Source organism: Pleurodeles waltl, chromosome 6 (genome assembly GCF_031143425.1).
Source record: "Pleurodeles waltl isolate 20211129_DDA chromosome 6, aPleWal1.hap1.20221129, whole genome shotgun sequence".
Classification (NCBI taxonomy): domain Eukaryota; kingdom Metazoa; phylum Chordata; class Amphibia; order Caudata; family Salamandridae; genus Pleurodeles; species Pleurodeles waltl.
Genome location: NC_090445.1, coordinates 757,988,008 through 758,007,470, shown reverse-complemented (window position 1 = coordinate 758,007,470; position 19,463 = coordinate 757,988,008). Strand labels below are relative to the sequence as shown.

Below are 19,463 nucleotides of genomic sequence, written 5' to 3'. Positions count from 1 at the left end.
ACCTCAGAATCTCGACTGCAGGAAAGAATGACCTTGATGAACCCATAGCGCTGGAGGAAATAGGAGAGGCTATCTCAGCACTGGCCCCAGGCAAGACCCCAGGCCCGGATGGGTTTCCAGCAGAGCTCTATAGTGTGGTGATCTTTTAGTCCCACACTTGTTGAACCTGTATGCCGAGCTGGACAGACAGGAAACTTCCCCTCGGACCTCGTTCAGGCCACTATTGTAGTGATTCCGAAGTCCCACCCACCCACAATACACTGCTCGGCCTACCGTCCCATTTCACACCTCAATACCGAAATAAAAATTCTCTCCACAATACTGACTACTAGGCTGAAGAGGGTGCTACCCTCCCTAGTCCACCCGTATCAATGTGGATTCATGCCAACCAGAAGCACCCGGCACTGCCTTCGGCGGCTTCATACAGCATTGGCCGACTGACGTTCTCTGTCCCCACACCTGGTGCTGCTCCTCATAAACGTTGAAAAAGCCTTTTATACGGTCGACTGGTCATATCTCTTCCAGTTGCTCATAAAAGCAGGGATTGGCCCTGGATAGCCGAGGCTGGGGCAGCTCCTTTTTACCAATCCGACTACCTGTGTACAGGTGAACGGGATAGTTTCGGACCTCTTTCCCATTCTACAGGTCACCTGCCAGGGATGGCCGTTATCCCCGCTTCTTTTTTCGCCCTAGTGATCGAACTCCTGGTGAAAATCGTAAGGAAAGACCCTCTAATCAGCGGATGGGCTTGGCCCACCAGATGTGAGGAATGCATCGCTTTGTACACCGATGATGTACTCTTATCCAGCCCAGCCAATAGTGGACTCCGGTGATTGCAACTACTGAAATTATTCTCTGAGGCCTCAGGCCTGATGCTTAACCCCAGCAAGTCCATACTGGTCCAATTACATTCGGCAAGGGACTGCTATGATTGGCAGGACAACATTTCTATTTGACGTAATAGTTTCCGCTATCTGGATATCACTGTGGCCCTATTGCCCGAGTCAGCATAGTCACTTAAAATCACACCGCTCACCCAGAAGATTAGGAATGACCTCAAGAGATGGCAGACCCTGCCTCTTAATGCCCTGGGAGACTAGCACTGCATAAGATGATGATCCTACCCTGCTTCCATTATCTTCTCCAGAACTATCCCTATCAGCTCCCCAAGCGATGGTTTAAAGAAATGGATGCAGTGGCGCGGTAATTTCTGTAGCATAACTCTCACCCAAGACTTGCACTTCACACCTGTTAGCACAGGTGTGAAGGGGGGCTTGGAATGTCCAACTTATATCTCTATTATCTAGCTACACAACTGCTGGTTCTTAATGATTGGTTGGGAGGCGGGTGATCAGACCCAGCATACCAGCTTGAACTCCTGACAATGGGCTTCCCCAAGCTACTTGAGCTATTATATGGTGCCTATTACCTGCACACTGCATACCTTACCCCGACAGAATGCAAAGAGAGGGTCTTTGGCCCCACGCTGACTACCCCCGTTGCTCAAGACCCAACGCAGACTTTACCCATGGAGTGGGCTTGTCCGTGCATAGCAGTCTACTGGCGAGCAGTGACCGCTGAACTCTTCAGAGTACTGGTGGCAGAAGTAAAGATGGTCCTATTGCCAATTCATTTGGGTGTCCTCAAGAGAGTGGGCAACAGCAGAGCGGACCGTGCCTTCCTGGGGATAGCATGCCTGGTGGTCAAGCGTGATATAGCCTCCAGCCAGAACTCGGAGACAGCACCAATTGCTTGCTCGGTGGAGAAAAGGAGTGGACTGGTGTGCTCAGCAGGAAAAGCTAGTATACGAGATTGGAGGGTGCCCAGCTAAATGTAAAAAAGTGTGATGGAAAGGGTAAAGGTTTTGTGATATCTGATAAAGAGAAGTCTTTTAAACACAGCAATAACAGCCAAATGTGTCCTTGGACGACATAATGTATTAAGGGTATGTTCTGTTGAAGCCCAGCCTGGAATTATGCATTGGTATGTATCAGTAGTGTAGATGTGACCTGTTGTTATTAAGTTGTTGCAGCAATAAAATCAATAAAGCTGAGCCATGCTAAAGATCATGCAAAAGCAATAAGTAAAGCCCTTGCAAAAGAACAGTAAGGTTATTTCCTGCACTGCATTATCTGTTTCACACTACCCTCCAAATCAGCAACTTTCTTGTAGTTTATTGAATGCAACACCATTTTACATATCTTCTCTCTGTTGCATCCTTCTAGGTGTCCATCTATCAATCGTTGTGTCACATTACCCTTCATTCTACTAAAAGCATTTCAACGGCAATGTGTTATACCTGCGATCAGTGCACAAGATCCTATGCAGTGAAGGATTGTTGAAAGTGGAAAAGGAAATGTTTATGATAGAAAGTAGGGCTTGCTAAGGTCTTGACGACTCTTACCTCACTGGCAAGCTTCTTCACATGCTGGGCTTGTTTAAGGACCAAATTGTCTTGCGTTGCCAAGTGATGATACTGAGCCGGTCCTTTCATTGTCAAAAAGTCCTTTCTGTATTTTAGCTGCAAGGCATGAATATGATTTGAATAATTACAGTCTGAGAGCCATGTTACAGTTTTTCAGCTCAAAACAACTAAAGCGTAGACTTCCAATTCAAGAATAGAGAGTTCCTGTGGCTGGGCTCAATGTGAGAACAGAGAATATAGGATTACCGTGATGCTATCATAGATGAGCCTTGTGGTGTTGTATGACATGAACAGTTGGTAAATCATCCCAAAATATGAGTCACATACCTTAACCACATCGTGACAGCACTTCTATTCTGCACCCCACATACTAGCATTCAAACAAAAACATACTTTATTTCGGCAGCCAGTGTCATAAAAGTGTACAAAAATGCACAAGAATCATAAAAAACATGCGATCAAACAGGTATGAAGTATGAATACATTTTTGTTTCATTGCTTTTGTTTAACCCCAATTCATTTTGTCCATTATCCTCCCGTTAATGTTCCAGGCTATCGTTAAAATCACCGTGGATTTAAAAACAATAACAGAGTAAGTTAAAACTACAACACTTCTCAAAAACCTTCCGTCTGGCGGTCCACATGCTCCCTAAGAACTTGGCCACGAAGCATGCATGCACATAAGGGACAGTGATCTGTTGTTAACATCCTCAGTTAAGCTGAGTGGTAAGGCGTACCCAACTGCCTACACGCTGGCTTGATTCAGCTTGAGCGAGGTTCAGAGTATGTACAGCAAACAGATTAAACATGAGCGATGGTTTCGTCAGCAGATTTACATCCAGAACACAAATACGATGTGGCTCGACTTGATGACCATTTGGCAGCAAAAGTTTTAAGAGGAAGTGAGCCGAACCTGAACCGGATATAAAGTTTCCTTTCCATAGGGACAGTAATCAAGTCCAGGTGGGGCTCAAGTACACTAATAAATTTGAACTCTAAAAGCATGGCTGTCAAAGACCCGCCAGGGATAGATAATAACTCATTCTGCACAACCTACGTCCAATAGCGCTTCTTAAGTAGGGCCTTAGAGGGAAGGGGGGTATTCCATGCTGCTTGCAGACCCAAAGATGTGAGCAACTTCTTCACATTAGTAAACCAAGAAATGTTGTAAACACTGTCAGCTTTGACCACTTCCTCGACTGCCCTCCCCTCATTATCTTTATAGCCCTTTTTGATTGTTACAGACATTACCTATGAGGGGAATCACACCTCGGGACAACGCCAAAAATATGCCGGTAATGCAACTCTTAAAAATCCAGCTCAGCGCCATAACACGGATAGCATCAGCATCCAAATGTCTTTTCCGGTGCCAGAAACAAGAACTCTTTGCACCAGAGGAGTATGTCGGGCTTGAGCCTCCATCTCCATAAGATGCAGAACCCCACTCGCTGGGTTAGGGGGTGATGTGGGCAGACACACCAGGGCACAACAGGCATTGAGAGTTGCAATGGAAAGTCTAGGAGCACCTAAAAGGACGCCAGTGTGCTGGGTGCCAGTCTACTAATGGCCGGATGAAAACAAGGTATTTAGGGTGGATCCCGGTATAGTAATCCCGAATGTGATTGCTAACACAAGTTATATTGATAAGCAGCATTCCTAAGTCCAGCAGGTGTATCTCAAGTTGTAGTGCCTGTGAAAGGATGGCCATCTTAGTAGGGATCCATTATCAGCTGAAAATGAAATGGTAATCTACTTTTGATTTAAAAGCCCTCAGACACTTTTGCTGATTCCCCTCTTTTTCAGTCGTGGCTCTCTGCGCTCTAAAGGGGCAGGGCCGGGCGGCACACAGAGTGGGAAACAAAACGATTTAATAAATAAATAAAAAATAAATAAATAAAAACTTAGCTCCGCCGCGCCGCTCCGCGATCCCTCATCACTGCATGCACAGGTACCCAGCCTGCCCTGCAGCTAATAATGACGCTACTCAGAGCATCATTAGGATTGGCTGGAGCACCCAGCCAGGGCGCTCTTAGGCTGACTGGGAGCCTGTGCCCGCTCTCTCCAGCCCGGCAACGCAGTGCCGAGCTGTGGAGAGCACAGTGCGCATGTGTGTTTGGCCGGCCCAAGACAGCCAGTCAAAGATACATGCGCACTGAGGGGAGTTCACACTGCACCCCCCTCATCCCCATCATTCCCAATGGCCCGCCCTTTAACAACGAAATGATAATAAACACAGTTTATTATTGTTTCTTTCTTAAAGGCTTGCAGAAGCTGTTACTTGCGGGGGGAACACTCCCCCGCCGCTGCCACTCTTTTTGCGCTGGGTGCTGCCTTAGGATATTATGGGCCAAAAGCTCTTGCAGACACTGGCATGTCAATTTGCCCTTGTACTCTTCATCCTCCTCTGCTCCTACATCCACTTTGCTCAAGCACATCAGGCATAAGTAGGCTTAGAGTGATTCTGGTTCTGAAGAAACATTAAGGTATGTGCTGTTTAAATACAGAAATTAATTACTTTCATTCTGACAGCAGCACCAGCAATTCCCTTTGTCTTTAGAGTCTATGCTGTCATTTTCCCAGCTCTCGAGGTGGCAGAAAAAAACCCTCTTTCCCCACCTGTCAACATCAGGGGAGTATTCACATCCCAATTGCAATAGCAGCAGAAGTCAGGATCCCCAGAGATTCTCCTGACTATGCTAGAGCTGGCCCATGTTGGCAGGTCAAAGACGGTCAATCTATGGTTATGGTCCATCCACCTCATGGCTATGATCTACCATCATACATACTTCCACATCCAAATGGCACCTAGCATCAGAGATTCTGTTGATTCTGAGACCAGTACATGCACATCAGTTTAGGTCTCTTCCACCCTGTGCCTTCACTATGATGGAGGCCCTCCACTTGCATAGTGGCCTGTTTCCCTAACTGAACTATAGGTTGCTTCATGTTCCTTCTCTTCTGTAGGCATTCCTCTTGCATTCCGTTCCATGGCTTTTGCTCAATCTTCTGAAATGCCAGCTGAGGCCTTTGTAAGATTTGTTCTTCATTAGGGCACAGATCAGGACAGAAAGGGACATGCTGTTCTCTCACTCACCAGGATGGATGAAACTGCAGCTGGAGTTTTGGACCCTGAAGCGCTATTAGATTACCATGTGCATCTATTACTCAAGGCCTAGCGAGACCTAGCTACATGTGTGTTCACGGTCCCCTGGGGCTCCTCTTCAACATCTGCATCTTCTGTCCCATTTTTACAATTGCTGTGTATCTCCAGGTCCAGTGGTGGTTGAATTTGTCCTCGCTGTACAAATGACTCCTACTCCAATCAGGGGCTAATGATCATGGCCACAGATGTCAGTACATTCAGATTGATGCTACTCTGGAAACGATTGACAACTAAGCGAAGATGTGGTCACAGATTTCAGACTAAAAGTCTTTGAAATCGAGCAAACTGTCAGTGGTTTTAACTGCTCTGCAGCATTTTTTACCACACCTAAAAAATAATGATGTGTTGGTGTGGCCCGGCAATATGTTTTCGATCACTTAGATCAACAGGCAGTCTGGGCTTGCACCAGATGTTTGATGTTGGTGGATGTTCAGCTGGGCACTTGGGCAGAGGGCCATCTCCTATTTTTATCTGCCACTCTCCTCAGGAATTTGGACAGAGTCTGTTCAGCATGGTCTTCCCAGCATTTGTGTCTAACCCCTAATTTCTTCCAGGAGGTCTGCAAGGGATTTGGTGTTCAATTCCTAGACCTGTTTAACTCTTCAGATGAAGAGACATAACTAGTGGTCCCCTTTTGGACATGTGTTCATGGTTTCACTCCTCAAGACTCTGTCTGGTCATCTAATGACTACCTCTCCACCCTTCTTGTCTTTTCCATGCGGTGTGTCCATTGCTGGGGAGGCTTCCCCCCATTTGTATGGAAGTTGTGAGGGTGGTGTTGCATAGCAAATACCTTCCATGTCTTACGGTAGTTACTGACTGTGTTTCAAAAGTGGAGTGCCAAACAACCTATGTCTCCTGTAGAGTATCGATTTTAGTCAGATCATCACTTATTCTAGGACAGCCTTAATTGTATCTCTGTGTTTCTACTGTGAGCCATACTGGGTTATGCAATTCATGGGGCAGTCTGGGGGGATAGGGTTGCTATCTCACCACAAAGTTTTTTTTTCTTCCTTTTATTGACCTTGGTTTGAGATATGACTTCCCTTACTCCCTTTTGGTACTTGCCACTGGTTCTCTGGCCCCTTCAGGTGCACCCTTTTGAGTCTTTTGCCTCCATGCACTTAAACTTTTGCTACTGCCTTGCCTTCTTGGTGGTTGTCACCTGTGCTTGCAGTATAAATAAGTTAGAGGCAAACACTGTACGACCACTCAGCAGTACCATTGAGATTGGGAATCCCTGTAGGACACAGTCGAAGCATCACATAGTGTTTAATTCAAGCTTGCATACTGATGCTTTATTTAGGAAGGAAACACATTGTATACTTCCAAAATAATGTCACATCCCTGTGAGACAAATGTACTATATGGGAAGCATTTCAAAGTTGTTAATAGAGGGATGTGCGTGTCTAAACAAACTGGTGTTCTGAAAACATTAAGAGCCCATCGGGAAATGCTTGAAACTGATCTAACCCCTCTGGAACAGCAGCAAATGGCAAACCCAAGTGCAGCTAGATGGGCAGACGTTAAACAGAAAATATAGGAATGCAATAAAATAACAGGCAATGAAATAAAACACCTCTCAAGACAAGCTACTGCCCATGGATATGGATTGTGAGGAATGTCGAGAACATTATAGGCAGATGTTCTGAGACATGTGTACGCAGCATGGGACATTGCAGAAATAGAGGCAAAAGATAGAAGCATGCACCACGTAACAGAAGACGTAGTCCAGTTATTTCAACCCTTTATGAAAACCTCTAAGCCTGAAATACCCAAATTAGGGAAACACACTTTAATGAGTGTTTGGAAGACATTGCCTTGGCTGGAGAAAGAAAAGATTATATCCACTGTTCCCAAACTGCACAGTTTAAGGCTTAGATGGCCTGCCACGTGAATTCTCCAAGACATATGCCCACAATATAGCTGAGTACTTTCTACAAGTGTACAGCGAGGGGAGGGAAAAGGGAGAGCTCCCACAAACTGTGTGAAAGGCCCTTATAGCGTCTATCAATAACCCTGGTAAGCAGCAACAGTATTGCAACTTGCATAGGCTACTCTACCTAGTTAATGTAGATGTGAAAATTTTAGCTAAAATACTAGCGAACTGGCTGTTATCCATGATGACAGACCTGGTGTTAGTGGCTCAGTCAGGTTTTATCCCCACCCACTCAACTGCACACAATTTGCATACCATATTTGCTTATTACATCAACTGTAGCCAGATTGGAGGCTGTTGCTGTGCTGTTGGATGCTGCCAAGGCATTTGACTTCTTGGCGTGGTACTACCTTTTTTGTGGTATCACGACTGGGAATGCCCAATCTATTCATGCAGTGAATACGGCTTCTATATAATAACCCCAAAGCAAGGGTGTGCGTTGATGATATGATATTGGTCCCAATTACATTGAAGCGAGGCACACAACAAGGATGTCCGCTGTTCCTGATATTTTTCTTCAAGGCACTAGAGATCGAGGTGTTCCTTACAACACCATTCTGATAAGGTGAATAGTTTTGCAGAGAGAAAGTTGCTCATTTCATTTTACACAGATGATATGGTAATATATGCCAAAAATCCCAATTTATTTCCTTTTAATAAAGAAGATGGACTTTTCTCTTGGTTACAAACAAATTAGGAAACGTTTGTAATCTTTCCTCTGGCACAAACCACGGGGTGCTATAGTGGAGAACACCCAATACAGTGGATCACAGATGTGGTGAGATATGTGGTAATTTGCATTACTAGATATGGTGGGACAATTATCAGGAAAAACTATGGAAAAGTGTTTGCTTAATTATAATCTCAAGTGCACAGATGTATGCCAATACTGCTACCACTGGCTACTAAAACAGGTATAATGAAAATGGCAGTGCTATCAGGTCCCTTTACATATTGAACAATATCCTGCTGCTATTAAACCAATATTTTTTTTAACTCCTTCGATAGTTGCTTATTAAGTTGGGATGGGCAGGCAAGAAACCATAATTGTATATTCACATTGTCATACGATCGAGGCAGCTTTCAGGCGCCCGATATGGAGCCGCATTATTTATGTGCACAAGCACAATATGTGCACTATTGGTACCAACCTTAACCTGTCACACCAGGCGATCAAAGGTGACATAGCTTTGCCAGTCCCACTAACATCCATGCTACAGTCGCATGCATATCATACATTTCGAATTTGCACACAGGATATACTATACAACGAAAAGCCTGATGCGAAAGGGGATGAAAAATAATAATTACTGTTCAAGGTGTAAAAGGGAGGAAGCTGAATTTTTGTATTTGGCAAGGGGATAGGTTCAAATATATAAATACTGGCAGAATATTACTAATAAGACAGTTAAAAAGACAAGCTGCTGCGTTACATTAGATCCTATTATATGCATATTAAGCTATGAAAACAGACGCCAACCATAAGTAGAAAATGTATCCATGTAACATTATTGATCGCAAACGTCGACTAGTGATACGATGGTGAAGAGGACTGACCTCTACCCAGCAGAAATGCCTTAAAGATCTCATATATTATTATGAACTATTTGAAACATATGCAGACATATTACCTAGGTCAACAGAGCCTATATACATAAGACTTACTGGACTTCTTTTCATGCATGATTATTGATTCTTGAGTTGGGAACAGTTGTCTCGCTGCTGACTACCTCCTCCTGTGTACAGTAAGTAAGGGGTGTAGGTAAATGGTACCAAAGTGGGAATGCACCTGATGCCCAGGTCCTTTTAACAATGGCTGGCAAGTTAGTAGGTCTGAAATGGGTGGTCCTCAGTCTCAGCACACTTGCTGTAAATGATATGTTCCCTCAGCGTGTTATGACAGCTTAAACCAGACTGGTTAGAAATAGAAGGCTTCACATCGATATGTCATTTCCGGCCCATTCAGTGGTGTAGTTTCTGATGGCCAATCCAGAGAGCACATCAAGTTTTACATAACAAATACACTGGAGCAAAGCAATGGAGATTAAAATGCGGCCAATTTTAGAGATAGCGAGGAGAGGACAAAACATAATAAGTGAGTGCAGGGGACCGTTGACAATAACATATGTGCTTGCGCCATATTCCACTGACGATAAAGGAGATAAAGGGCACGTTTAACTTTAGAGCTTTTCTGAAGTGGGACAGAGGAAGGGCAACATCGCAGATGAAGGATTCCAGTGAAAGGGTACCAGGAAGGAGAAGGACCTGAACCCTCAGAAGTGACAGGTGCGTTTATGGACATTACGGTAATATTGAGGATTGTGTAAGTTCCTGCACGCCTTGCTACATAATACAGTCCTAGCTGTGGCTAAGTATAGTCAAGTACCTGCCGGCTCAGTCATAAACAGGACATTCTGCTTAACATATTCCTACATTCAAAATCAAGAGAGGAGAGGGGGGTAGAATGACTCTCGCTTTGGTGTTACAATGTGAATCATACACCTTTGTCATGAGATGGCTATTAATAGGGTCTGAAGTCTATGTCTTCCCTTGCGTGCCCAGTAGTCACCAGTATCTCAGCTCTTTTCTCTGGTATGTCACCATTGTTGCTAGACTGTCTTCATTCTATTGCTCTTGGTATTATCTTCAATACATGAGAGGAGCGTTTACAGAAATGCTGCCTTTCTTCCTAAAGATGACATAGTTTAAAGCTCAAAGGTACCCATCCCCACTCCAGCACCATGCAGGAGACCACTGACAAAAAGACCAACAGTATTGTTGAGGTTGTAGAAAGTCATGCAGAGCTAGGTTTTACATTACATCACCAACAGTCTAGTTTATGGCTGCGGTTCATACTATAGTTGTTTTGATGGATGGGGAAGAAGCCATTCATGGTGGAGCATCTCACCTAAGTGTGTAACCCACCAATAATGCTCCTACTGATTCAGAAACAAAAATTGTTGTTTTCCCTACACAAATCCACGAATACATACTGCGTCCAAATTGGACATTCTTTCAACACCTCTAACAGAGAATATGTGGTACTGGAAAACCATAGCAAACAGTATCTGTAAAAAAGTAAAACAAATATACTTGTGATACTCACATCACTGGCCAAGTCATTAGCTTTCTTGGCATGTTGATAAGCTGGAGTGATCATAGCCGGGAAACTGCCTTTTCCTCTCTTCTCTCCATAGTCCTCCATGTAGTCCTATTAAAGGCACAATGAGAAGTGGGTGAATGTTGTAAGTCAATCAATCATCAATCAGTCAATTTGTAAAGCGCGCTACATACCCGTGAGGGTTTCAAGGCGCTGGGGGGGGGGGGGGGGGGGGTTTGCTGCTTCTGCTCGAAGAGCCAGGTCTTGAGGAGTTTTCTGAAGGAAAGAAGGCACTGGGTCTGTCGTAGATCCGGCGGGAGGGAGTTACAGGTCTTGGTGGCGAGGTACGAAAATGATCTGCCGCCTGAAGATTTGCATCGGATGCAGGGGATGGAGGCGAGGATAGCGGAGCGGAGATGCCGAGTGGGGGTGTAGAAGCTGAGTCTGTTGTTCAGGTATGATGGTCCGGTGTTGTGGAGTGCCTTGTGTGTGTGGGTGAAGAGCTTGAAGGTGATCCTCTTGTTGACGGGGAGCCAGTGAAGGTCCCTTAGGTGGGGGGTGATGTGGCAGTGGTGGGGGATGTTGAGGATGAGTCGGGCGGAGGCGTTTTGGATGCGTTGGAGGCGTTGGAGGAGTTTGGATGAGATACCGGTGTAGAGGGCGTTGCCGTAGTCGAGTCTGCTGCTGACGAGGGCCTGGGTTACTGTTCTTCTTGTTTCTGTTGGGATCCATTTGTAAACTCTGCGAAGCATGTGGAGGGTGTTGTAGCAGGAGGAGGAGATGGGCTGACCTGCTTGGACATGGAGAGTGAGGAGTCGAGGGTGAAGCCGAGGTTTCATGCGCTGTCGGTGGGTGTTGGTGGGGGACCCAGTGTGGACGGCCACCATGAGTTGTCCCAGGCGGAGGGGGTGCGCCCAAGGATGAGGACCTCTGTTTTGTCCGAGGTCAGTTTTAGCCGGCTGTCTCTCATCCAGTCGGCGATGGCTTTTAGTCCCTCGTGGAGGTTTGTTTTGGCGGTGTGCGGGTCCTTGGTGAGGGAGAGGATAAGTTGGGTGTCGTCGGCTTAGGAGATGATGTTGAAGTTGTGCTGGCGGGCCACTTGTGCGAGGGGGGCCATGTAGATGTTGAATAGCATCAGGCTGAGGGATGAGCCCTGGGGTATGCCGCAGATGATGTTGAAGGCTTTGGATTGGTAAGTCAGCCCCATTGACTGAGTAGATGCCATGTATGCACATTCACGCAAGATTCCTCTCCCAGGTCCTCAAAGACCAAGTTGGCTTATACAGTTTCATGAAGCGGAAGTGATGCTCTATTGCTCCAAAGATAAAATGTAGCAAATATCATAAACACACGACCATGACTAACAAAGATCCTGTAGCTACGGCTAAAGTTTTTTTTCCAGAGGGCTGGTATGTTCCAGTGGGCTATGTTTTTGCCTTCATATTTTGATGTGTAGCACTCTCATTTCTGAATCATGCAATGGTTACTATGAAGTTCTATCCATCAAACAAAACAAAACCATCAGTTCCATTTCCCCCTCCTGTGTCATGTTCTCATTTCCCGGATCCAGTTTCTTTGTAGATCTAGCCTCGAGGCAGCTTTAGCTGTTAGGCAATATCATGTTTCCAAAAAAATGTAAATTAATACATTACAATATATATATGCATACATGAAGAAAGCGGTCTTTCGCTAGCGCTTGTTTGCTATTTGTTACTTGCAGTGTCAAACATGAGGCCACCTAAATGCCTCATACACTTAGTGTGAAGTGGGTGTGTTCTTTGCTGCTATTTGGGTTTACTTGCATATTTTTATCGTGAGATGCTGTTGAGGGGCCATCAGCTGAGTTTAAAAAGAACTAACTCCACTACGCTTACGTCGGACAGAGAGAGAGAGGCTCTTTCTTATAAGCCAATTCCACTTTCATTATCACCCTTCAGTCCTACATCTGTTTGGCCTGTCCCGGTTTTCCTGTTCAAACTCTGGTCACCCTAGAGTTAGAAGAGGGAAAAAAGCTTCGACTCGAAACAGACTGGAACATCTAGCCTCTAAAATTAGCAAAAACCGAAGTGAAGCTTACTTATTAAAGGCCAGTGATCGCGTTTATTCAACGCTGAGTCTGCAATGCTAAGAGGAGTTGGAAACTGCAGTAACATTTGGCCACTGCTATCTTTGTAAAGGACAAAATGTACATCACCACAAAGATATGCTGTGGAATTGTTTACTAGTAAAAGAGAGCCGCGGTTTCACAAGGGACAAGGCTTAATTGTCCCAGCCATCAATTATTCTTAAATAATGTAAAAACAGAAGTATGGAGCTAAGGAGTAAGTTAACTTGTGCAAAGAATTCCCTAAATATTTCAGAGGGTTCTGGAATAATGCTAAGCACCCTTGTATATATCAACATGTAGCTCAAAGCAACTCCCCCACCTAAATGGACCTCATGCGCTAAGGGCTGACCTCAGTAGGGCACCGTGAACGAGGAAAGGCCCTCCAGAGCCGCCATTTGTTTCCTAATGAATCTAATGGGCTGACTGTGCGTCTCATAACCAAGGGGAATACTTCTTTCATGTCACACTTCAAACTCGTCACTTTTCAGAACCTGCGCAGTGTTTGCTTGTGGTTTGTTGTGTTTTTATCTCTCATCCCAGTTTCTCGTGACCTTGACTTCCCCGGCCTGCCTTTGAATATTAATAACGCTCTTGAAAGGGGGACGGCATGTGCCGCCTGCTATTATTAACATGCAAATAAGCGCAAGGGCGTAATCCGCTTTTCAAGCACTTTCCTTGCTTTGAGCCTGTCCTCTTTCATGTGGCGAAGGAAAGTTTTCGGAAGGGGCGGACGTTGCCGGCGCAGAGCGCGAGGAATGATAATAGAGCGGCATCATGCATTTTTAATGGCGGGCTTTACGGGGTACCTGAAGCGTCGCCTTGTCGCTACGTACCTGGCTGTACTGATCTGTGGTTTGTTTTCCAAAGGCGGCGTCTGTTCCCAATGTCTGGCTGGCTTTGCCCTTCATCTCCCTTTGATATTGCTGATGGTACTTCACCTGATGCAGACAGGAAGACAGGACAGGCAAGCACACAGTGTTAGGCGCCTCATCATGCGCAGCGCTGTGCCCTGCTTTCTCTTCAGTCTCTGCCTGCATCCTGATGTTCTATTGTGCACATACTTACACCTCACATCCCACCCTCAAATTGAGGGCGTCAACCTCCTTGCGTCCATCTTCAAGCCCCAAACAAGTGAACTGCTTCCAGTAGACTTCAAAGATTACTTGCTCACACTCCTTTGATTTCAGTGTGCACAAACTTCAAAACCTCACCTTCACTGGAGACTAAAAAGGTTAGGATGTGTATGTTCTTAAGGGTGATTACATGGCTTTGCACCCAGGGTACTTACTAAGTCACTTAGAAGTAAATGGATTCCTAGATACGGTGACAGACGTTGACAACAAAGTCATTCTGTCTTTACTGTTAAACTACATATTCTTCCTAAATCCTGAATCTCACTGCCACCCAAAATCATACATAGGCCACAGATTTCAGAATCTGAGTGGTGCACTAATTTCATATTCACTTGATGTATTCCACCTTACCCACAATTTTTGCCAGGTAATACCTGGAAAATGCACGAGTCCAAGATTTATTCAGCTAGGAAAGTGAATGACCAGTGTTTCCCCGGTGCTTAACTTAAAAAATAAATAAATAAATAAATAAATGCCAGGGCTCTTTTCAGGAGACCGCTGCAGATTGCATCACCCATTGCCTCTGCCAGAGCTACCAGTGACAGCACAAACACAACTACAAACCATCACACTCCTGCAAGTATGACACTCCACACTGTTTCAGGCCCCAAAGCTTTCGTGACTGCTTGGGTCCCAGATATTAGTCATTACCTCCCGTCTCTCCCTCGCCTTCCTTTTAGACCAATGAGGCCTCCCGCCTCCCCGCTAGACCCTCCCTTCCCCTTTTAAACCCTCCCCCCACCCTTACCTCCTCCTGTTCTTTTGTCTAGCCCACGCTAGACGCTTTTCTTTCTCCTTACCTGCACGGTGGGGCCTGTGGGTCTTCGATGGAGGCACTCCTCGGGACGCGGAGCTCCGCGAGGAGTGCTACAGCCTGGACGCGGCTTTGCCGAGCAGCCGGGCTGCTCTGGAGGCGCGTACTGAGGGCCGGCTGACGGGGTCAGCCGGCCCTCTGTGGCTGGGGCGTCGGCTTCCGGTTTTCCGTGCCGCGGGGAAATGCAGGAGTGTTGCTTTTTATTTTCTGAAGGTAGGACGGGCGTTCTGCCCGCAGTTTTATGGTCTTTGCAGTTAGTTTTGACCTTTTTAGGGATTGGTGGATACCTGTTGTGGGAGGTCCAGGTCGCTATATATGGGGAGTGCTTTTAGGTAAAGGGCAGTGTATTTTGGATTATTAGCATGCCTAAGGTTCCGGCTAAGAGATGTAGGATTGTCTCTTCTTCCTCCTCGGAGGAGGAGGGTGCTGCTGGCGTTTCCACTCCTGGGGGCTCCCAGTTACAGGAGGGTAGGGGTACTCCCCTCATGTCCAGGGAGGAGGTGCAGGAGGTGGGCTCTTCAAGCGGGGATGGCCAGGCCTGGTCAGTCTAAAATTGCCCATACTTCGGCATCTGCAAGGAAGTCCTCCTCAGATAGTGAGGGTGATGAGGCCCCATCTACGTCCTCTGGGGGTAAATATGTATCCAGAGAAGAAATGTGGGAGGTGATGGCACATGTTCCGGACAATCTGGGTTTCCCAGTGTTTCAACCTTCAAACTCAGAATCGCACTTATTTCCACAATATCAGACGCCTTCTAAGTTTGCCATGCCTTTTCAGGGACCTGTGAAGGATATGGTGTTTCGCGAATGGAAGGATGTGGATAAGGCTCAAGTTCCACGATTCCTGCAGAAACTGTATTTACTTGAGGGTGAGGAGGTATTGCCTCCTTCGGTCCGCCTGGATTCAATTTTAGCTACCCTGATTGGCAAAAACGGCAGTCAATCCTGAGGATTGTGTGCCTACGGATGCCACGGACAGTAAAGTGGATTCAGGTCTTAAAATAACTTTTGCAGCTGAGAATCTGGCGCTAAGGGCGGGTATATATTCTGCTTATGCGGCCCAGTCGTTGGTGCAGGACTTTGATAAGCTGGCGGTGGCTGTTCAGGAAGGGGCGGAATGTTCGGAGCTCCTGGCTGGTATGGAGCAGCAGGCCAGATTGTTGGCAGATGTGTCTTCTGATGTGGTCCGTACTTCAGCTCTGGCCTCTGGTGCTTTGATTGGGGCTCGTAGGTCCCTCTGGTTACGTTCCTGGAAAGCCCACCCAGGGGAAAAGGCGGCCTTGCTGAGACTGCCGTTTGAAGGTCGTAGCTTGTTTGGGGATCAATTGCCATCCATGCTTTCCAAAGCATTTAAGGAACGGAAGCATGCCTTGCCTTATAAAGGGGGATCGACTTCGGGTAAAGGGTGGAAGAAACATTCCCGCTCTTCTCCTAAAATGGATGCCAAATCCTTTTCATTTAGGAAGCAGCGTTTTCAGCCGCGTTTTTCTCCTAAGAAGTCTGCTCCTACGATCCGGGGTGGGTTCAAGAAGGGGTCCTGACAATCACTGTGGGCCTGGCATAGGGCCGGTTGGGGGAAGGCTGAGTCACTTTCTTTCAGCTTTGGAGGAGAGTGTCAACGATCGTTGGGTGCTAGACACTGTGGCCAATGGTTATGTCATCGATTTTGTGGTGGTACCTCCAGATTCAGGGGTACGTCCTACCCCTCTGCCTTCAGGGGGGTCACGGAGAAGAGCATTATTGGACGGAGTCCGGGACTTGCTGGTCAAGGGGGCCATTTCCCGCGTTCCGCTGGACGAACGGGGTCAGGGCACTTATTCAGTCTTGTTTCTTGTTCAGAAAGTTTCAGGGGGTTTTCGACCTGTGCTCAATCTGAAGGAGGTGAATGCTTGGATCAGGACAGTGCATTTCCGCATGCTGTCTATTCAGACTATCTTTCCATTGGTCAGTCAAGGGGACTTTCTGGTGTCGCTGGATCTGCAGGATGCTTACCTGCACGTGCCGGTGGCAAGGTCTTCATAGAGGTTCCTGAGGTTTGCTGTGGATCAGGAACACTATCAGTTTTGCGTTCTACCTTTCAGTCTCAAATCTTCTCCCCGAATTTTTACGAAGGTGCTGGCCCCCCTGGTGGCTTTGATACATTCAGACGGGGTGTTTATTCATCCATATCTGGACGACATCTTGATTCATACCCCATCACGGGTCCTGTTGCAGAGGCAGGTGGCCCAAGTTCTGGTGGTCCTGCAAAACCACGGGTTTTTAATCAACTGGGAGAAATCAGATTTAGTTCCGTCTCAGGATCTGGTTTTTCTAGGGGCTCGGTTTCAGACTCTTCTAGGCTTGGTGACAGTGTCAGAAAAGAGGTTAGGTGTACTCCAGTCCTTGGTAAGGAAGGTAGTGTTACTGACTGCACCCAGAGCTCTTCTATAGTTACGTCTACAGGGTCATTTGGCGTCAGTGATATTTCTGGTTCCTTGGGCACGTTTCCATCTCCTGTGCTTGATGACATGGTTCTTGAGAAGGTGGGCGCCAGGGTCCGGTTCTCTGAGGGCCAGGGTTCCGGGGTCCGGATTGATTTGCAGGGAGTTGCAATGGTGGTTGGATGCAGATCATCTTCGGGTAGGGGTTTCTTTGTCACCTCTGAGACCCGTGGTGGTGACTACGGATGCCAGCCTCTCCGGTTGGGGTGCGTGGATGGGGTCGGCTCAGATTCAGGGGTTCAGGTCCCCTCTGGAGGCGAGTCGGTCGTCGAATTGGCGCGAGTTGAGAGCTGTCTTATTGACTCTGGTCCATTTCCAGGTGTCCCTGAGGGGTGCGGCGGTTCTTGTTCGGACGGACAACTTAGTGGCCAAGGCTTATGTCAACCGGCAAGGGGGGACCAGGTCGAGGGCTCTGCTCGGTCTAGCCAGGAAGATTTTTGTGTGGGCTCAGGAGTGGATTCCTTCTCTCAGGGCTACGTACATTCGGGGGGTGGTCAATGTTCGGGCGGATCTGCTGAGCAGGGTGATTCCTTCCTCTCAACTTTTCTCCCTCCGGAAGTCTCTGTTTCTGCATCTGGTTCGGCTTTGGGGGCTTCTGGTGCTGGATGTGTTTGCGTCCGCGGAAAACGCGAAGTTGGATCGCTTCTGCTCCCAGTTTCGGCGTCCTCAGGCCTGGGAGGTGAACGGGATGTCATGTCCTTGGCCGAGGGGCCTTTTGTATGCGTTCCCACCGTTTCAGCTACTCAGGTCTTTTCTGTTGTGGGTGAGGGATCTGGGATCCAGGGTTATCCTGATTGCGCCACTTTGGCCGCGGGCGAATTGGTTCCCGTTGTTGCGGCTGATGGCAGACGGGAGGATGTGGCCTCTGCCTCTTTGACCGTCTCCCCAGCAGTTTCCCTGCCTCCCGTTGGGGTCGTTGAGGAGGTTGCACTTGACGGCCTGGAAGTTGAACGACGGGGCTTGACGGGTCTGGGGGTACCTGTAGCTTTGAGTTCTACCTTACAGGCTTCCAGGCGGCGTTCCACTTTACTTTCCTATGGTAGACAGTGGAAGGTTTTTTCTTCTTGGTGCTTGAGTCATGAGTTGGATCCTACCTGCGCGTCTATCTTTGAGGTGATGCAGTTCCTGCAGGACGGTGCTCGATTGGTGTTGTCGGTGGCATCTCTACGGGTACAGTGGGCGGCTATTCAGGCATTTAGAGGTCCGTGGCGTAATCTTCCGGATGAAGGGCGCTTGATGCCTAGATTTTTTCAAGGTCTTATTAATTTGTTTCCTCGCCCTGGACGTTCTTTTCCTTCATGGGATCTTTCTTTGGTTTTGGATGTTTTAACGGATGCCCCTTTTGAACCATTGGGGGACTGTGATTTGTGCCATCTGTCCTTGAAGACGTTCTTTTTGGTAGCCATTACTTCGGCTCGTCGTTTAGGGGAATTGGGGGCCTTGGCCTGTTCCTTTCCTTTTTGTAAGGTTTTTCAGGATCGGGTGGTTCTGGTTCCGGTCCCTTCATTTATTCCGAAAGTCAATTCTTTGTTCCATGCTCGCCAGGAGGTCATCCTTCCTTCATTTTGTCCAAATCCCTCCTCAAGGAAGGAGGTCCGTTTGCATTTGTTGGATGTACGCAGGGCTTTGTTGGAGTACCTGCGGGTGGTGGCTCCTTTTCGTAAGGGTGATTCGCTTTTTGTTAATTTCGTTCCGGCACGTAAAGGTGAGAAGCCCTCCACGGCTTCCTTGAGTTGGTGGGTGAGATCATTGATTCTGTTGGCCTATTCCTTAAAAGGGGTGGTTCCTCCTCAAGGGATTCAGGGTCGGTCTCCCAGGGGTATGGCGGCTACGGTGGCGGAGATTCAGGGGACTTCCGTGGTGGAAATTTGCAGGGCCGCCACTTGGGCTTCTCCTTCGACGTTTGTGCGTCATTATAGGCTGTCGGACTTGGGTAGTTTGGAGTCGGTATTAGGTCACCGAGTCTTATCCTCTATGAGGTAATAGGGGTAGGGTTTTTGGTGGCCAAGGTGCAGGATATTAATAAAGTTCTTGCAACTCAGTGTCCGTCTCCTGTGTTTTTCTTGCTATGTCTCATTGGTCTAAAAGGAAGGCGAGGGAGGGACGGGAGGTAATGCTTCCATTTTCTTGCGATAATGGCATTACTCCTAGTCCAAATCCCTGGCCTTCCTTTCCGTTCCCTCCCGCCCTCCCGGTACGGACTGTCCAAGTTGCTGCTTGGGCTTGGTTTTTGTACAGGAGGAGGTAAGGGTGGGGGGGGGGCTTTAAAAGGGGAAGGGAGGGTCTAGGGGGGAGGCGGGAGG

At 47.2% G+C, this 19,463-nt stretch overlaps 1 protein-coding gene across 2 annotated transcripts in view; it reads right to left on the bottom strand.

The window, feature by feature from the left end:
• The window catches only part of NRAP (nebulin related anchoring protein), a 337,786-nt gene that overhangs the window by 242,628 nt on the left and 75,695 nt on the right, over nt 1-19,463 (bottom strand). For both annotated transcript variants that reach the window (XM_069239330.1, XM_069239331.1), the window contains 3 exons: nt 13,568-13,672; nt 10,634-10,738; nt 2,405-2,521 (listed from right to left, as the gene is read on the bottom strand). In XM_069239330.1, coding sequence (XP_069095431.1) covers nt 2,405-2,521; nt 10,634-10,738; nt 13,568-13,672 — 327 coding nt within the window. The remainder of the gene's footprint in view (nt 1-2,404; nt 2,522-10,633; nt 10,739-13,567; nt 13,673-19,463) is intronic.